The sequence below is a fragment of the Trichosurus vulpecula genome, chromosome 1 (genome assembly GCF_011100635.1).
Source record: "Trichosurus vulpecula isolate mTriVul1 chromosome 1, mTriVul1.pri, whole genome shotgun sequence".
Taxonomy (NCBI): domain Eukaryota; kingdom Metazoa; phylum Chordata; class Mammalia; order Diprotodontia; family Phalangeridae; genus Trichosurus; species Trichosurus vulpecula.
The window spans coordinates 351508-371098 of record NC_050573.1 but is presented as its reverse complement, the minus strand read 5'-3'; the positions used below and the strand labels follow the sequence as shown (position 1 = coordinate 371098).

The following is a 19591-nucleotide window of genomic DNA, read 5'->3' as shown; positions in this document are numbered from 1 at the left end:
GTGTTCCTTTTTCCGATAGCACCACCCAGTCCAGCCCCAGAGGCCCCCAGGATGGCTGGGCCCTTTCCTCCAATCACACTGAGGGCTAGGACTCAGAGACTGGCCTGCCTCTCCTCCATAAGCCCTGCCCTGGATCACACGGAATGCCTTCTCCAGTGCAAGGATCCCGGTCTGCTCTAAACTCCTCCCAGGCCTCCAAACTCCACTTGGGCCCCCACCCACCAGGCTGCCTATCTCTGAGAGCTCCTCCTCTCCAGCTCCTCCACCCCCTCCCCTCCTTCCTCCCTCCTCCCTCTGAGCAGAAAGACTGCCAGGATTAAACTGCAGCATCAGATTAAGTCAATGATGGACCCTGTGCTTTGAGGAGCAGACGGCAAATAGCCCTTGGGAAAATTGGGATGCTATACACTGTTTGTAACTGTGAATCCAGATTAGACTGGACTGAGTTCTCCCACTGTAACTGTGATTTTTGACATTCTATAAGAAGACCAGATGTTAAGTCAAAATACACTTAAAATTGGGCATTATTAGGAACTGTAAGAATAAAAGATAATTAGGTCAGACTGACTCGATCTTATTGGGGGTGGGGTGTGTTCAGGGAAGAGCAGCATGTGCTGTATGGGAGCTGCTGAACCCTTTTCAGAGCTGCTCTCCATCTTTGGAAAACTGAGGGGTCTTAAACCCATCAGTGAGTTAGGGGGGTGCCTACCTCAGGTGCGTGAAGACTTCCCCTGGTGGAATGGGTGTTCTCAGGAGATTGTCATCAATCAGAGGTATTAGTCTTTCCTGAACACATTTTACACCCTTAGGATGTATGAATCAGAGAATGATAATCTAGGTAAACCAGAAAGAGTTGATGCACAATGAAAAGAGGGAGAGAAATCCTTGTTGGAATGGGGAATAAATATGGATGAAATTAAAAAACTACTGAACAGGTCTAATTGAAGGGGGAGAGAGAAAGGGAAATCTGCATTAGAAACTGAGAGGAAAAATGAGATGGAAGAAATATAGAATGAGATGAAAGCAGGAGAAAGAAGCAAATCTCTGGATAAACTAGTTAAAAGACATGGCATCTTCTAAATGGGATGACAAAGAAATATGCATATTTCTTTCCAATACATGGAACTTCTTTTGAAAACCACAAGGTCCTGGAGATAATGCAAACAAATGTAAAAAGGCAGAAAAGTCAATACATCCTTTCATTCCATAATGAAGAATGGAAATTAGTTCAAGGACCATAAACAAAAAGATACAAACCCAAATGGTAGGAGAAAGTGACAAATATTAGAGAAAAGTGGAAAAATTGGGACACAAATTAATTGTTGGTAGAATTGCAAAATGATCCAAACATTCTGGGGAGCAATCTGGAATTATGTGGGCATACCAATACTTGGTCCATTTGTAAACATGATTAGGGAAAAAGGAAAAGAGCCTAGATGTTCTAAAATGTTTATAGGAGCTCTCTTTGTGCTGGCAAAAAATTGAAAACTGCAGAGATACAGTTGGGAATGGTTAAATAAATTGTGGTATTGTTTCAACAATCCAGCTAGCAGCTTCTCTGGGGGTGTAAGATCCACCAACAACCAGCACCCAGAAAGCTGCCAACGAACTGCAAAAGCACAGGTTCTTTTGATCTGCTTCAGTAAGGAAAGCAAGGTGAAAGGGTTGACAAGCTTACTTTAATTCAGCATACAAATATCACTCACTTAGTTCAGGGGAAAAGACCAGCACCCTGAACTTCAGAGCAAAATACAAACAAATTACAAACATCAACAGACAGACCCAATACAATTCATAGTTACCAACATCTAGGTTCAGCTCAGGAGCTCAGAACAAGGGCCAGCCCAGAGTCATGTGGGCCACCGCTGCTATGGGTAAGAGCTCCAAAGAAAAGAAAGCCAACCGCTGGTTTTATATCTTTTTCAGTGTCAGGGGTGAGTCACACATGCGACTCACCCACGTGACTTAGAATCATCACAGAGGGGACTTAAACCCACGTGGTCTAAAAGCCTCTGCTGTCCCAGACATGTCACTCAAACTCATGTGTAAACTAGGCCCTCCCCTTAGTTAGCCCCACCTTCCTTACCAATCCACACCCACATAGGTTTTACACCTAATTGTGGTTTGGGCCTGGGGCTTAGCCCCTAGTAAGACTCAATGAAATACACTGAATTACTCAAAGCAAACAAAAGCCAAACTCTTCAAGGGCACTTGTTGAAGTAAGTGCTAAGGAGCCCATTTTGCTTAGCAACACAAGTATATGATTGTGATGAAATGCTATTGTGTTATATGAAATGACCTCAAGATTTTAGAAAAATCTGGAAAGATTTGCATGAAATATTGAAGAGGGAAATGAGCAGAATCAAGAGAATATTGTATACGGAAACAGAAATAATTGTTTTAAGAATGACATTGGCAGTAGTTATTTTGTCTATTATAAACACCCAAATGAGCTATAAAGGACATATAAAGATAGATGTTATCTGCATCCAGACTAAGAACTGATAGATGTATAGAATAACTTACACATACACACACACACACACACACACACACATTTATGCCTAATGGTAGCCATTTCTAGAGTGGTGGAGGAGGGAAGAATAAAAGAAAAAAATTACCTAATAACTTTGTTGCATATTTGAAAGCAATAGCACCTTGTGCACAGTAGATTTGCAGTTTCATGTAAATCATCTTTTTATTGTACTTTTATGAAAATGGTTTTTTATTGCATAAATTTTTTTAAAAAGCTGGCTTGAAAGTACGTACACACACACACACACACACACACACACACTCACACACACACAACTGGTCCCACCACTTCTTGGAAACCAGGAGAAGAAATGGCAGCAGTGTCATATTTGATATCCTTTGGCTCAACGATCACTGTGGGCGGTGACTGTGTTGTACCGACAGTGAGCAAGACATGTCACAGAGTATAAGTTTTAATTGGAGAATTTATTAGCTGGCGATCGTCTGGGGCACGAGCCACCCAAATCAGAATGGCCCCAAACAGAGCTCAAGGGGAGACATTTATACTGAATATATTAATGATTGAGTAAGTAAAAGGGCACAGAAACCAAGGTGCAGTGGTTAATTATTTCTTGAAATTTATGGGCCATGTCACAAGATCTAGGGGAACAGGAACAAAGACCCTGACAGGTTATCTTTCCTGGGATAATTCTATCTATTGGCTGTCAGAGCTGCAGTATGAGGAAAGGTGAGCACCACAGAACGAACAAATTAAATTGTGGCGCTGGAAAACAATTTTGAGAGTCCCTTGGATGGCAAAAAGGTGAAATCAGGCAATACTTAAAGAAATTCATTCATCCTACTCACAGGAGGGTCAAACACTGAAGCTGAAATACTTTTGGCCACATAATGAGAAGATGGGATTCAGTAGGAAAGACTCTGATGTTGGGAAAGATAGAAGAAAAAGGAGAAGGGGAAAGCAGAGGATGAGGTTGATAGTGTCATGAAACAACAAACATGAACTTGGACAGACTTTGAGAGACAGTGGAAGATGGATGGGCCTGTCCTGCTATGGTCCGTGGGTTCACAAAGAGTTGGACACAACCAAATGATTCAACAACAACAAATATTGTATCAGCATAAAGGCTCCTGTATGGTGAGACTAAGGGCAGCTAGTTGACACCATAGTGCATAGAGCACTGGGTTTGGAATCAGGAAGACTCAACTTCATGAATTCAAATCCATCCACAGACACTTACTAGGTGTGTGAACCTGGTCAAGTCACTTAACCCTGTTTCCCTCAGTTTCCACATATGTAAAATGAAACGGAGAAATAAATAACAAACCAATCCAGCATCTAGGCCAAGGAAAACAAAACCAACCCAAAATGGGTTCACAAAGAGTCGGATATACCTGAAATGACTGAAGAACAAGTCAGGTGAGACTGTCATGATGGCCTCAAGAAATTAGGTCTAATTTGATGACAATGGTTTCTATGCATAGGTACGACAAACTAAAGCCTTCCTTCAGGATGGAGTCTCAAGACCACAAGGACTAATTGTCACAAGTTAATTCAAGTCAACTGAGGTGCAAAGCTCTGAGCACTAGCAGTTTATTTGTGAACATGAATTTACTAAAATCAAAGGCCAATGGCTTTCCCATGGAGCTCAAACACCTGGAGGAGAGGAAGTTTTGTCCATCACTAGGTTTTCTGAACTTGCCTTCACCTTTTTAAGAGGTGCCAGGGGTACATTTTTGCACTGAACTCTAAAGATATTTTTTTTTTCATACGTTGGCATTTATTATTTAAGTTCAAAAACAGGTTGTGAAAGGGGTGGGTGTGGGAGGGCCTAGAGGAGAGGGAGGGAAGAGACAGGGAGACCAGAGTCTCTCCTCTGTGTCTGCTCTAGACGGGGTTGATCCTGATTTTTGAGCCTTGGTCCAGGGCACACAACGAAGCACGCGATTAAGATGAGGTTGGGGGGGTACAGGTTTAGGAAAACACGGCGGGGGTGGGGGTGGCCAGAATTACACATCCAACCAGAGGTGGGGGCTGGGATTCTCCTTGGATCAGCAGCACGGCTTTTTAGGAATTGAAGCATAGTGATAAGTTCCATCCCACTTATTTCAGCTCTTATAAAATATTCTTGTAGTTAAAAGTCTGAGCTAAAGAATTCTTTCATCGCCTCTCTAACTTCTTGTACTTTGCTTCTAGTTTCTTTGAATATGCATCCAATTTGTAAGCTGCCTGCTCAAGAGCTGCTACTTGCTCCTCAATTAGAGTGATCTGATCCAGATAAGGCTGAAGTGCTGCATATTTCTGGTTTAAGTCCTTTAGGTTTCTACTTATGTTTACTGCAATATCTTTCATTTCTAGATACTTCAAGCTAGTCAGTTTGTTCATATTTTCCAGAAGTTTATAGTCTTCACTGGTAGCTGTGAGCTCGCCCGTCAGGTACGTGGCCATTTTGGAGAACATGTCCTGGCACAGCCCCGTGATGTCCGCCTCGGCGGGCTCCGTGGCCTCCTCCGCTGTCTCCACCACGGCATCTAGGCCGGGGAAGGGAGGTAGGAGAAAGGATGGAGGGAAGGATGGGATGGTGAAGAAAGGGGAAAGGAAGGGGGGAAGGGGGGGAGGGAGGGGAAGGGAGAGGGGCAAGAGTCGAAGGAAAGGGAGAAAAAGGGCAACTCTAAAGATATTTAAAGAACAAACAACAAACCACATTTTCCACAAAAGTAGTCCCTTGTCATTATCTTACTCTTATGTTTGTACATTTTTCTCTTTTGACTCCTTTAATTTAGTTTTCACCATTGATTTTCACAAGAGTTTGAATTACAAAATTTCTCCCCATTTCTACCCTTCCCCCCCACTCCAACATGGCACATATTCTGGTTGCCCTGTTCCCCAGTCAGCCCTCCTTTCTGTCACCCCACTCCCCTCCCATCCCCTTTTCCCTTCCTTTCTTGTAGGGCAAGATAAATTTCTACGCCCCATTGTCTGTGTATCTTATTTTCTAGTTGCATGCAAAAACTTTTCTTTTTGTTTTTGAACATCTGTTTTTAAAACTTTGACTTCCAAATTCTCTCCCCTCTTCCCTTCCCACCCACCCTCCCTAAGAAGTCAAGCAATTCAACACAGGCCACATGTGTATCATTGTGTATAACCCTTCCACAATACTCATGTTGTGAAAGACTCACTATATTTTGCTCCTTCCTAACCTATTCCCCTTTATTGAATTTTCTCCCTTGACCCTGTCCCCTTTTGAAAGTGTTTGTTTTTGATTACTTCCACCCCCATCTGCTCTCCCTTCTATCATCCCCCCTTTTTTAAGATACCCAAATGAGTAAGTATGGTATTCCCTCCTCAGGTCAAATTTGATGAGAGCAAGACTCACTCATTCCCCCTCACCTGCCTTTTCTTCTCTTCCTACAGAACTGCTTTTTCTTGCCACTTTTATGTGAGATAATTTACCCCATTCTATCTCTCCTTATCTCCCTCTCTCAATATATTGCTCTCTCATCCCTTAATTTGATTTTATTTCTTTTAGATATCTTCCCTTCATCTTCAACTCACCCTGTGCCCGCGTTCTCTCTCCCTCTGTGTATATATATATATATATATATATATATATATATATATATATATACACACACACATACATAGTGTATATATACTCATGTATATATATATATATATATATATATATATATATATATATATATATATACACATATTCCCTTCAGCTACCCTAATACTGAGGTCTCATGAATCATACTGTGGAAAATATTATACTGTTTTATATCATTTCTAATTTCAACTAGACCCAGAGCCTGAATTAATGAGTAACTGGATGAAGATCCAGGACCTGGGCTTCTTTGTTCTCTCTAAAAGTTTGCTCAGGAAATACCCTTACCACTGTCAACAAGGCCAGATACCTGTTAGCCATTAAGGGATGAGACCCTTAGATAACCCCAAGAGAGATTACCTTGCCTAATATTCTACAAGTATATACTATGTTATGGAATGTAATGAGACACAGAGACGCTGGGCTGTAGTTTCAACTGACTTTTGTCAACATCCTTTACAACTCTACTCCATTAAGGAAAATCCTCTTCTTGTATCATGGTTAAACATACATGGGAGTCATAAAAATGAGGTAATACAGGCTTGCTAGCTCTGCTAAAATAACGTATATAAGATTTCTCATTGCTTTGTTCAGGCAATCAGAGTTTACGCTCTGACTCCTTGTATGTACAAGTAAGCTAGCTGCACTATGCTTTAAGGGAAAATAATAAACAACATGGATTTTTCTATCACCTAGCTCTGTTGTTTCCTTCAACCAAATTTTCAGGTTTAACAGTTATGGTGCCGTGACTTTCGGATGGAAATGATGGAAACAGGACAATGCAGCCCAACCTTGCCAACGCTTTTGGGCGCCACAGGATTAATTTTTCCTGGAATTTTGGCCTTGACAAGGTGGGGGTAAGTTGTCTCTCTTCCCAGCTTCCAAAAAGAACTCCCACAAAATTGGTTGAAGTCTGGAAATTCCCTTTAAGCTAGCTCTGGGGGCAGGGATCAAATCTGTGGTAAAACGCAGATCTGTGGTCAAATGCACATAGATCCCCTGGAAACACTGATTGATCTAGAGAATTAACTATGGATCAATCAAAAACTAGAATTAGAAGTCCAACCGTTCCTCCACTCCGTCCCTTCCTTCCCTTGGAGTCTCTGGTCCTGGGGAGGAAAACGGCACTTTGCTTTTTCCCTCCCCTTCTGCCTCCCAGGAAGGGCTCTGATCCTGATGGAGGTAACTCTGTTCTGCTACCGTTGCCTCCTCTCTCTCTTCCCTCCCCACCCCTTTCCCCCTTTCCCTTAAGGGCTCTGTTATTGCCTTCTGCCCTATTCCTGCTTCCTTCCCTTGAAGGCTCTGATTATGGGGAGGATAAATGCATTTTATCCTTACTCCTCGCCTTCCTTTACTTGTCCTAGTCCTCCTCCATCTCCCCTTTCTCCTTTCCTAAGGGATAGGATATGGAGAGTCAGAAAAATCAGGAACGCCAAGGCTTCCCCAAAGACCATAGGGGTGCTAATAGCTAACTCATGAAAGCTTCTAATTATGTGTTGTTTAAACTCTGAGCTCAGTCTGTATTTGTTCTGTATTTGTTTTGTTGATTGTCTGTTAACTGTCTGTGTGAGAGCGTGTGCTGTGAAATGTGTATACTTTGGTAAAATCTGAAACGCAGGTAGCCAGAGAATTCTAAGGCTGCAGTTAGGGAAACAGAGACTCTATTTCTTTTACAATGTCTGGTCTGGCCAACCGAACTTGAAGAAAAAAATAGAGCTGAAACATTTTAGCATATTCTGGGATTGATTATTCATTAAAAGTTTGGAAATTGGTTAGTTGGATTTTGGGACAGAACTCCTGAGACTGTAAAGTCCCTCCAGGAGCTCACTCTTGCTGAAACACCCTCCCAATGCTGATCACTTAGGTGAAGTTTACTTGAGTTACAATCATTGAGATCTTTCACCATTGTTGTCTTGTCTCTGACGGAGCCAGAGCTGCAGTAAAAGTTAGAGCAGCTAAAACAAACTCCTTTCCTCCCAGATCAGATTAGGAGAAGACAATGCAAGAGAACTGTAGGGAAAACTTAAATCACCTTTCCCCACCTGGCAAAAGGAGGAGAAGGACAGAAATTCACAGACTGACAGTATCACGACAGTCCTGTGCCCCATGGGTAGCTTTGTAGCCCATCCTATTTGGCAAAGTTTGGAATTGTCACCCAGGTCCTATGCATTCTGCCCACTCTGTCCTCAGCAGCTGCAAAACCGCTTTAGGCTCAGTAACTTCTGCAGTTGAGGGGGAAGGGTGAGGTAGATGGATTTGGACTTTCTGCCTCCCAGAATTGTCACCATTGGGATACTAGCTTCTGCTCTAGGTAACTTCCCTAGGTAATTTCACGCTTCTGTGTTCCAATTGCAAAACTGTATTTTAATCTGTTTGACCTGTTTCCTGATTTGTAAAGGGAAAATAATGATGACGGTTGTTATGGGATCAAAATGGTAATGATTGTAAAATGCTTAGCATAAAGTCTGGTATGTGTTAGATACAACATTATTATTATCTCTCTCTGATTTAATGTAATTGTTAACTTTTGCAGTGGTTTTTAAATACCAAAAGTAATAAGCTGAATAATTTCTATATGTGGTAATCTGGAAATGCAATAGATGTCATCTGAAAATTATTGTTTCTGTATTTCTAAACTTGCATTGTGTTCCCAAAATTCTCTTAGATTGTGGAATTTGAGAAGACCATTGTGTGGTAAGAAATAATATTATAGCGATTTTAATCTGATTTTGATATATGTGAATTGGGTTTTCAAAGGGATGTGATAAAATTTGGAACTGTTATATGTGGTTATAACAAGTAAATAATTATTAATACTGATATTTAACCATGAGAACAGACTTTCTGTTTGAAAAAGTTTTCTATTATGAGAATATATCTGGTGATTTAAAGTTATAGTTTCAAATGATGAGATGAAAGATTCTCTGTGCATGGATATTTAGAAATGTGTTCACCTAAATTGATAAATGGGGTGTTTCAAGTTTTAAAATGCATAATTATGTTTAGGGCACTGTTACATTTCTAAATTGTGTAATATGACAAACAGATGTATCAGCAATATTGAAAAATGTGGTCATCTTTTACAATGCTAAGAGTATTGGGCCTTACAAATTAAAATGTTACCATTAGTGATTATGAATTTAGATTTGATTTGCTCATCCAACTAAGGTATAGTCTGTTTCAAGTTTTAAATACATGTATTTCTAAACTTGCTATGTTATGCAACTTGTTAACATTGTATTGCCTATGCTGTTAGAAAAATAATTCCTCTTATAATCTGGATGTTGTTAGATTAAGAATTGTAGTTAATTAAGAAATTGAGGTTATTAGCTGAAACAAGAACTTTTGAAACCATCTAGTCATGAATTCTTATCAATCTTGTGTGGTTTTCTGTGTAGAGGAATTCTTATGGAAAAAGTTTTTAAAGTCCTGGTAAACCTTATTATTGTGATAAGGTAAATTTAATTGGGTATGTAATTTAAAGAAACTAAGTGTCCTCCCATTATATCACTTTTTGACTAAGGAACTGTAATATCTAGGAATTCTGGTCAATATTTGAGAATGAGGACATTTGGCACCAACTTAGTTAATGAATTCCAGTGTTTAAGGGTTAATTTGCTTTAAGGAAAAAGGAGATGTCTATCATTTTAAAACCTTCTAAATAATTGTCTTCAGGAAAGTTTAGTGAGCATTCTTTTTAACATCAGGATAAAAAAAAATTAAACTGTTTTTTCACATTGTCTTCCATTTTTTCATTCCTCTGGTTCTGTTTTATAATATCCTGATTTCTCATACAGTCACTAGCTTCCACTTGCTCCAATCTAATTTTTAAAGTAGTATTTTCTTCAGTGGTCTTTTGGACCTCCTTTTCCATTTGGCTAATTCTGCCTTTCAAGGCATTCTTCTCCTCATTGGCTTTTTGGAGCTCTTTTGCCATTTGAGTTAGTCTATTTTTTAAGGTGTTGTTTTCTTCAGTGTATTTTTCAGTATTTTTTTGGGTCTCCTTTAGTAAGTCATTGACTTGTTTTTCATGGTTTTCTCGCATCCTTCTTATTTCTCTTCCCAATTTTTCCTCTACTTCTCTAACTTGCTTTTCCAAATCCTTTTTGAGTTCTTCTATGGCCTGGGGCCAGTTCATGTTTTTCTTGGAGGCTTTGGTTGTAGGCTCTATGACTTTGTTGTCTTCTTTAGGCTGTATGTTTTGGTCTTCTTTGTCACCAAAGAAAGAATCCAAAGTCTGAGACTGAATCTGTGCGCGTTTTCGCTGCCTGGCCATATTCCCAACCAACTAACTTGACACTTGAGTTTTTCAGTGGGGTATGACTGCTTGTAGATTACAGAGTTCTATGTTCTACGTTTGGGGGGGAGGTGCCAGCTCTGTCAGAGCCGCACTCCTCCTTCCCCAAGGACCCCCAGTCCAGACTGGGCTCAGATCTTCGGCAGGCTGTGCACCCCTGCTGTGATCCGCCACTTAATTCCTCCCACCAGGTGGGCCTGGAGCCGGAAGTAACAACAGCTGTAGCTGCCCCACCTCCGCTGCCCCCGGGGCTGGAAGCCGAACCGCGAACTCCTTCCACTCCCGCAGCTTTTCCCACTAACCTTCTCCGCAGTCTTTGGTGTTTGTGGGTTGAGAAGTCTCGTAACTGCCGCAGCTCACATATTCAGGGCGCTAGGGCCCCCTCCGCCCGGCTTCTGGTCTGGATCGTCCACGCCGCTCAGGCTGGGCTCTGCTCCACTCCGTTCCCAGCTCCCAGCTCCCAGCTCCCAGCTCCGTGTGGAATAGAGCTCACCCAGAGACCATCCGGGCTGTCCTGGGCTGGAGCCCTGCTTCCCTCTGCTGTTCTGTGGGTTCTGCCGTTCTAGAATTGGTTCAGAGCCATTTTTATAGGTTTTTGGAGGGACTCGGGTATGGAGCTCACTCCAGTCCGTGCTTACCAGCCGCCATCTTGGCTCCGCCCCCCTAAACTGTTTTTTAAGAAAGGCAAATAATTCTAGAAATGTTTTGGAAAATGTGTTGTGATTTTAAGCAAAAGTTAGAGCTTATCAATGTGTATAAGATTTGATTCCTGAAGTGTCCCTTTCCTCAACCTGTGAGGTTGGTCATTAACCTCTTTTCTTTGTTTAAGCTGGAATGGATTCCAGTACAGACAGTTATGTCAGTAAAAACCACTAATTTATGAGCTATTTTGTCTTATGGTTGAAATGTAAAGGGAGACTGAGTAATAGGTTTGAAAGATTTGGAAAGGTAAATAAAAGCTTGAGGGGATACGAAAGGCAGATAAGAAAGTTTGGGGATAAATGGGAGTTAGCTAAGCCTCCCCTGTCCTGAGAATGATAGTTTCAGATGGTTTTAGCAAGTTGAGAAAGAGTGTGAGAAAGTATTTAGAAGATGGAAAAGTTATGTAGCTTGATTTGATAATTACTAGCTCAATAAAATTTGGGCAGTCTTATCTGAAGGATATTTATTTGCTATTTAAGATTTTATGGGACTACAATTTAATATTGTCTTAAGCTCTGATTACAGGACTAGGTCACATGAAGCCAGTAATGGCATGGCAGGCGTTACAAGCTGAGAATTTTTTAGGTGGGTCTGCCTGGGAGCAGTCGTGAAGACGACCTTGGACACAACCTAGGTAGGATCTTCCTGACTCTATTTCCCAATTCTGCTATTTCCTTTCTGAAAAGGAAAATCCCCACCTGGTTACTCCTAAGCCCTGCTTTCAACACCTGGTGACTATAAGATTGGCTAACAGATATGACTCATGCCTGGAATCAAACAGAGCTGAGGAAGTTCTTTCCTTCTGTTAAGATATATGACATTGTCCCTCTTTTCTTCATAGCAAATTTATATTATCAAGAAGTTTTGTAAGCACAATGCTAAATCTATTAGGTAATAGATGGATATTGGAATATCTCTGAGTTATTATAATAGGATACAGGAATGAATAGCTTACAATTTTAACCTATGTTCATGACCAAATAAAGATCAGAAGGATATAGAGATAACATCCTCCAAAAGGAGGAAATGATTGGACAAAGTAATAAGGCAAAGATGTGATGTGATAAATGTCTAATTAAATAGGATAGCAAATTTTGAGAGGAAAAGGCAATAGGATCAAATTGATTCCTCTAAGAATTATATACAGATGTGTATGATTGGCTCCAAAATTTATCAGTCATGGAAATTCAAGCTAATTAGTGTGTTTTGGTAATAAGATCTTAATTGTGGATTTTTGTACAAGAAAATTGTATAAGATAGTGGTACAGGTGAAATTATATCTCTTTTGTAAGGTATCTGTCTGATGATTTTAAAAGGAAGATGAGTTCAATTTATGGTTGGACCTTCATATTTTAAAGGATTCTTATACCAGGTATGAAATTTAGGTAAGGACAGAAACAGTAGATGATATATGAACTGAAATACTCTGAAGTTTAAAAAAGGAGAGCCAAATTTAAGTGATTGTACTAAGTTATATTAAGTAAGTAAGAATTGTCTGAGAATTTCTAGATCTGAACCAGAGAAGCAGAACTCTCTTTTACTATCTAGGTACCAGATCGTGTTGCTTTAAATGGACATTGGAAATATGTAACTGGGATTTAAAGCTACTTTGTATACAAATTGTGCAATTAATTGCTGGAATTAAATCACAAACATTTTTAGCTTTGTTAAGAATGGTTTGTGGATTATTTTGTAAATGCCATCAAAGAGACATGGCATGATTAAAAGTTTATGATGATATATGTACTGTGCTACTGGGATACAAGGAATTTAATGTTAGTCAACATTGTTAATAATGATTGCATTACTTTGTGTGATTCATGTTTAAGTTTTCTTGGTTATCTAATGTGTAAATGTAAAACATGTGACATGCAAATTTCCCCCTCTACTGTGAACCAAGTGGTTTGGTCTGTACTTAATGTAATTGTGCAGTTTTGTGAATTATGAGAAAAACTTTATTGTAATTATTTAAACTCAGCCCTCGTGGCTGGGATACTGAACCATTTATTGTACTGTTTGAACTTAGCCCTGCGTGGCTGGGACCTATGTTGTGCTGTTTTTCTCTCAATTATCAAATCATATGTGTTCTGGGAGCTCCTATCAGATCTGACTACTTCTACAGCTGCCAACTTGTGGATGGACTCCTTGAACCTTCAGTCACATCTGTCCCTGATCCCACTTTAATCCCAGCTCCATTGACCTCCGGAATATCATATTCCAAGCCCTTCGATCTCTTAATGTAGAACGTGCTAGATCTTAGATTATTCTGATTGTGTTTCCACAATACTCAAATTGTTTCTTTCTGGCTGCTTGCAGTATTTTCTCCTTGATCTGGGAGCTCTGGAATTTGGCAACAATGTTCCTAGGAGTTTTCTTTTTGGGATCTATTTGAGGAGGCAATCTGTGGATTCTTTCAATTTCTATTTTGCCCTGTGGCTCTAGAGTATCAGGACAGTTCTCCTTGATAATTTCTTGAAAGATGATATCTAGGCTCTTTTTTTGATCGTGTCTCAGGTAGTCCAATAATTTTTAAATTATCTCTCTTGGATCTATTTTCCAGGTCAGGGGTTTTTCCAATGAGAAAATTTTTCATATTTTCAATATTTCACATTGTCTTCCATTTTTTCATTCCTTTGGTTCTGTTTTATAATATCTTGATTTCTCATAAAGTCGCTAGCTTCCACTTGCTCCAGTCTAATTTTTAAGGTAGTGTTTTCTTCAGTGGTCTTTTGGACCTCCTTTTCCATTTGGCTAATTCTGCCTTTCAAGGCATTCTTCTCCTCATTGGCTTTTTGGAGCTCTTTTGCCATTTGAGTTAGTCTATTTTTTAAGGTGTTATTTTCTTCAATATTTTTCAGTATATTTTTGGGTCTCCTTTAGCAAGTCATTGACTTGTTTTTCATGGTTTTCTCACATCCTTCTCATTTCTCTTCCCAATTTTTCCTCTACTTCTCTAACTTGCTTTTCCAAATCCTTTTTGAGCTCTTCCATGGCTTGAGACCAGTTCATGTTTTTCTTGGAGGCTTTTGTTGTAGGCTCTTTGACTTTGTTGACTTCTTCTGGCTGTATGTTTTGGTCTTGTTTGTCACCAAAGAAAGATTCCAGAGTCTGAGACTGAATCTGGGTGTTTTCCCTGCCCAGCCATATTCCCAGCCAACTAACTTGACCCTTGAGATTTTCAGCGGGGTATGACTGCTTGTAGAGTTAAGAGAACTATGTTCCAAGCCTGGGGGGATGCGCCAGCTCTACCTCACCAGCACTCCTCCTTCCCCAAGAACCCCCAACCTGGACTGGACTTAGATCTTCAGCGGGCTCTTCACTCCTGCTCTGATCCGCCACTTAATTCCTCCCACTAGGTGGGCCTGGGGACAGAAGCCAGGGCAGCTGTACTTCTGTAGCTGCCCCACCTCCGCTGCCCCCGGGGCGGTGGCCGAATGGTGAACTCCTTTTTTAAGCCCTGTCCCCAGCAGCTTTTCCCACTAACCTTCTCTGTTGTCTTTGGTGTTTGTGGGTTGAGAAGTCTGGTAACTGTTGCAGCTCACTGATTCAGGGCACTAGGGCCCGCTCTGCCTGGCTCCTCGTCTGGTTGGTCCATGCCACCCACGCTGGGTTCTGCTCTGCTCCGCTCCCAGCTCCATGCGGATAGACCTCACCCAGAGACCATCCAGGCTGTCCTGGGCTAGAGCCTTGCTTCCCTCTGCTATTTTGTGGGTTCTGCAGGTCTAGAATTGGTTCAAAGCCATTTTTTATAGGTTTTTGAATGGGCTCGGCAGGGAGCTCATGCTAGTCCCTGCTTTCCAGCTGCCATCTTGCCTCCACCCCCCCATGTTTGTACATTTTTGTATGTTAATTAATAAATGATTTTTTTCAGTTAAAATATGTATTTAAGAAAAAATAGAACAAAGAACAGAAGTTGGTAGGTGGGAAAAGTAATATACATGGTTAAAGGACTGACAGCACTATGAGGGTAGGGAAAAGGTGATTCTTTGAAAGTCTGAAACGTGGACTTGGAACAACCCTATTTTTCATCTTGTAAATGTTGATGCTTTCCACCTGGATCTTACAGAAATAACTAATGACAGATAACAAACTTCCTCTATTTGTACAAAAACACGTAGAGACATTATTTCCAGGAACGGCATCATCCTAGCTAGTAGAGACAAAAACAGATGGCCTTGAATTCAATGAGAATACTTAAAAGGTGTAAAAGATAACAAATTTCCCTAACACAGTGATTTGTAGCTGGTACTAAGATAATAATTCCTTTAGAATTCAAGGGCTTTTCAACAGCACTGCACTTTTAAACTTAGCTCAGAGTTTTTCTTCAATTAAAATTGACTGATAGGAAAACTGAACTTTTGCATTTAACTGAGAGAAGAACACTGAACTTTTGAACTCGTGAACTTCTTCACCCAGATTGTTGTTGTTCCTTTGTTTGCAAGTGAACTGTATTTAAGTGAGGCAGAGCTCTGAAAAGCCATCAGCCTCACTCTCTCCTCCAGAGTTATCAGAATCCAGTGGAAAGACATGTGGTAAGGGCCTTCCATTTCTGTTCATACCGACAACTGACAGATTTTAGGGTCCCAAAGTCGTGGTTCCACCATTATGAGCAAAAAGTAAATTATACAATTAGAAGATTTTACATGCTAATTTATACTCCACTTTGGTGTCACGTTTCACAACTACCTTTGGCCAAAACCAAGGTATCTATTTCTATCATCAATTGGAGATAATCAACAAGAGGCATCGACTAGTTGGAATATATCCAAAGAAGGGCTATGTACATGATGGATTGGAGACCAGGCCAAAGGAGGATCAGTTGAAAGAAGTGAGGGTACTTTTCCTGAAGAAGAGAAAACTTGGTGGGGCAACATGAAATACTCTTCAAATACCTGAAAGGCTATCATGTCTAAGATGAAACATATTTGTTCTGCTTGACCCCAGAGGGAAGACCCAGTACCAATGAGTGTAAGCTGCAAGAGGCAGATTAGAAACCTTTCTTCCTATCAGTGCTTGCCTTTTCTGGCAAAGCAAGACTTTTCTGACGTGCCTTGATGAGAGAATATAGAGATTTCCCATGATGCCTCTTGAGTTGCTCCCTCATTTCCAACCTGTTGGACTCTGCACTGGAAACCATCACTCTGATGAGGGTGTTGTTATTAGGACCTAACCACTTCATTGATTTATAGTGAGCATGTGACAAGCAGCTCAGATGCCTGTGATATGAACTGAGTCCCTTTATATTTCCTTTGTAGGCTGGTGGAGCAGGAACAACCATGGGCAGCTTTGTAGATAGAGATTGCAAGGCCTCTTGCCTGCCTTATTACTTTCTTAAGATTTCTCACCAGTGTTTATTGTTTGATGTCAGGTAAGAGGATCCATCTGTGTAAAAGCCTTTCTACACTGGTTACATTCATAAGGTTTCTCTTCAGTGTGAAATCTCTTACGTTCTGCAAATTTGGACTTAGATCTGAAAGACTTTCCACCCTGATCACAGTCATAATGTTTTGCTCTAGTGTGGAGTCTCTGATATCAAGTAGGGTTATAAGGTTTCTCTCCTGTGAGGTTTTTCTGATATTGAAGAGTGTTCTTTCATCTATAAATTTTTCTACATTGATTACATTCATAAAGTTTGTCTCCAATGTGGATTTTCTGATGCACAGTAAGACTGTTTCCCCATGTAAAAGTCTTCCCTCATTGATTATACTCATAAGGTTTCTCTCTAGTGTATATTCTTTGACGTGCAATAAGATATCTCTTCTCTCTAAAAGCCTTTCCACACTGTTTGCAGTCATAATGTTCCTCTTTACTATGGATTCTCTCATGTGCAGCACAGATTTTTCTCCAACTGAAGTCATAGGGAACATCACTCATGAATCTTTCCTCATAAATTTCTTCCAAAGAAAGGCTTAGCTCTACAGTAGTTTCCTTCATTTATAGTCTGATCTCTCCTTTTTTTTTTAATAGCTTCTTTTTGTTTGTTTGTTTCTTTTGCAAGGCAATCGGGGTTATTATGTGACTTGCCCAAAGTCACACAGCTAGTAAATGTCAAGTGTCTGAGACCAGATTTGAACTCAGGTCCTTCTGACTCCAGGGCCAGTGCTTTATCTACTCTGCCATCTAGCTGCCCCTGATCTCTCCTACTTAAAAAAAAAAACAACAATAAAACAAATACTGACTACACACACATATTTATATTCCCTTATCTCCATCAGCAGGATATAAATTCAGTTACTTTCTATTCCTCCAGGAAAAGAGAAAAATCTTAAATGGGTACAATCATTTGTTAATGTCATTAGCTTATATCCCAAGGATGATTTCATTTCCAAAGAGCCTCATACATGAATTTACATTGGATCCTCCCAACAAACCTGTGATACAGGTAGGGCTATCATCTCATCATATTCACAACTCAAGCCATGAGCTCAGAATGGCTGAGTGATTTGACATGAATCCTAGCAGCTGAAACTAGAATTCAAATCCAGTGAGTGGTCATGCTCTGTCCACAGTACTCTATAAGCTGTCTCTGCTTTCAAGTTTTCATTTTCCTATCTGTAGTTTAAATCTTTTCTTCATAGATACAATGCCATTTGGTGGACATAAACTAAATATTCAAAATGTTTCATAATCTAGCCTACTTGTAAGCAAAATGTAATTTCTGTGATAATCACTAACTTTTTTTATGTTCATCATCTGACGTCACAGGCAGAATACCAACACTGCTTTCTGTATTTATCAAAGACCTGTGATTCTGTCCTGACCCATTAATTTTTTGAGATAACCATTAGTTATTTCTTCTTTAAAAATTATCCTTAAATGCTTCTGCTCATTAAAATAAAAATAAAATACTTATAAAAACACAATTTAAAAAATTCATGGATTCCCCATGTCTGAAAATATGAGTCTGATATACAAATTTGAATTTATCATCCTTTTCTACAGAACTGGACAGCATGCTTCACTACTGGTCCTCTTGCATCCCTTCCTCTTTAGAGGTTCACCAACTCCTTTAAGAATTGATACAATAGTATAAGGGATTTAAACTAAAAATTTGTCAGTGGGACTTTAAGCAGTAAATAATTGTCCAGTTTGGGTACATTATTTACCCTCTGGGACATCAAGTATGTGCATGTTTCAGTGGTCTTCCTCCAGTGATTCCCAGCTATCATGATAGGGAATGCATGGCTTTTGGTGATAGTGCAGAGAGTACCTCAAACTCTGACTGCTTCTGACTATGTGCGACATATTCTTTCAGTTTTTCAACTTGATATCAAATTGTTTCCAGACTTCCAGGAAGGTTGGACACTCATATGCAAATTATCACAGGCATGCAAAGACCCTCAGTGGCTGTCTATCACTGCACCTGAGTAGTTCTTGCACTCAAGTGTTACCTTGCAATCACATCTCATCAAACCTGAACTCACTAGATCAAGCTCTCACTTGGATTTGCATTCTTGCAGCATTGAGGGCAGGCTACTTGAAAACCTGATCACTAGGCATGCAGAGTAGAAGTGATCATAAAATCCTCACGGACCACGGCAACTTTGCTACAAAAACAGATCATAGTAAAAACTAAGGTTGTTTTGTAATTTGAACTTCTCTCTTTATATTACTCTTCTTCTTTCTTGCTGCTTCTCAAAGGAATTCGTTGGCAACATGGGTTAGACTAACTTAGTCATTCAGTAGAGTTTCACTGAAAGTGTGGTCAGCTTACCAGTGGTAGCAAAAAACAAAAGTTGTGTCTGAAGAAATTCTATCCTTTCAAAAGTTGTTTTGTATATAAACATCAATAATAAAAAAATCAATATTTGCAACTGACACTAAAATATAATTGTCACTAATTGTGGTACTTCATATGAGCCAACAGAAACAGAATACTTTGTAATAGTAATTAATAACTCATTTTGACTACTTAGAGAGTTAAAAAAAATGAATTTCCATCCCTCAGCAGGAGTTCGTCAAGTTCTCCTTCCATTTCCCACCTCATCTAAGAGTAAGCATTTTCACCATACTCTCTTTAAAAATCAGAATACAACTGGTGGTGCACTGGATAGAATGCTGGGCCTCAAACCAAAGACGTGAGTTCTAATCCTATGACCCTCTCCAATTTATATTCTTAATTTTGAGTAAGATGGTCCATTCATGTAAAAGCTTTTCCACATTGGTTGCATTCATAACATATCTAGTGTGGATTTTCTGACGTAGAGTAAGATGTGAATACCAAATAGCCTTTCCACACTGATTACATTCCAAAGGTTTCTTCTCTCCAGTGTGGATTCTCTGATGGACAATAAGCCATACCTTCATGTAAAAGGCTTCTCTCCAGTGTGGATTCTCTGATGCTGAGTAAGAGCTCTACTTTCTCTAAAAGTCTTTCCACATTGATGACAGTCATAAGGTTTCTCTCCAGTGTGGATTTTCTGATGCAGAATAAGACTGGTATACCATTTAAAAGCCTTTCCACATTGAGTGCATTCATAAGGTGTCTCTC

General features: G+C 39.9%; 1 protein-coding gene across 1 annotated transcript; it reads right to left on the bottom strand.

Moving 5' to 3' along the window:
• Positions 1-4654: 4654 nt before the first annotated feature.
• LOC118829408 (biogenesis of lysosome-related organelles complex 1 subunit 2-like) lies at positions 4655-19407 on the bottom strand. The gene is made up of 2 exons (XM_036736430.1): positions 19302-19407; positions 4655-5025 (listed from the first exon to the last, which is right to left on the bottom strand). Exons 1-2 carry the CDS (start codon positions 19405-19407, stop codon positions 4655-4657), a joined length of 477 nt encoding a protein of 158 aa, XP_036592325.1.
• Between the last annotated feature and the right edge of the window lie 184 nt (positions 19408-19591).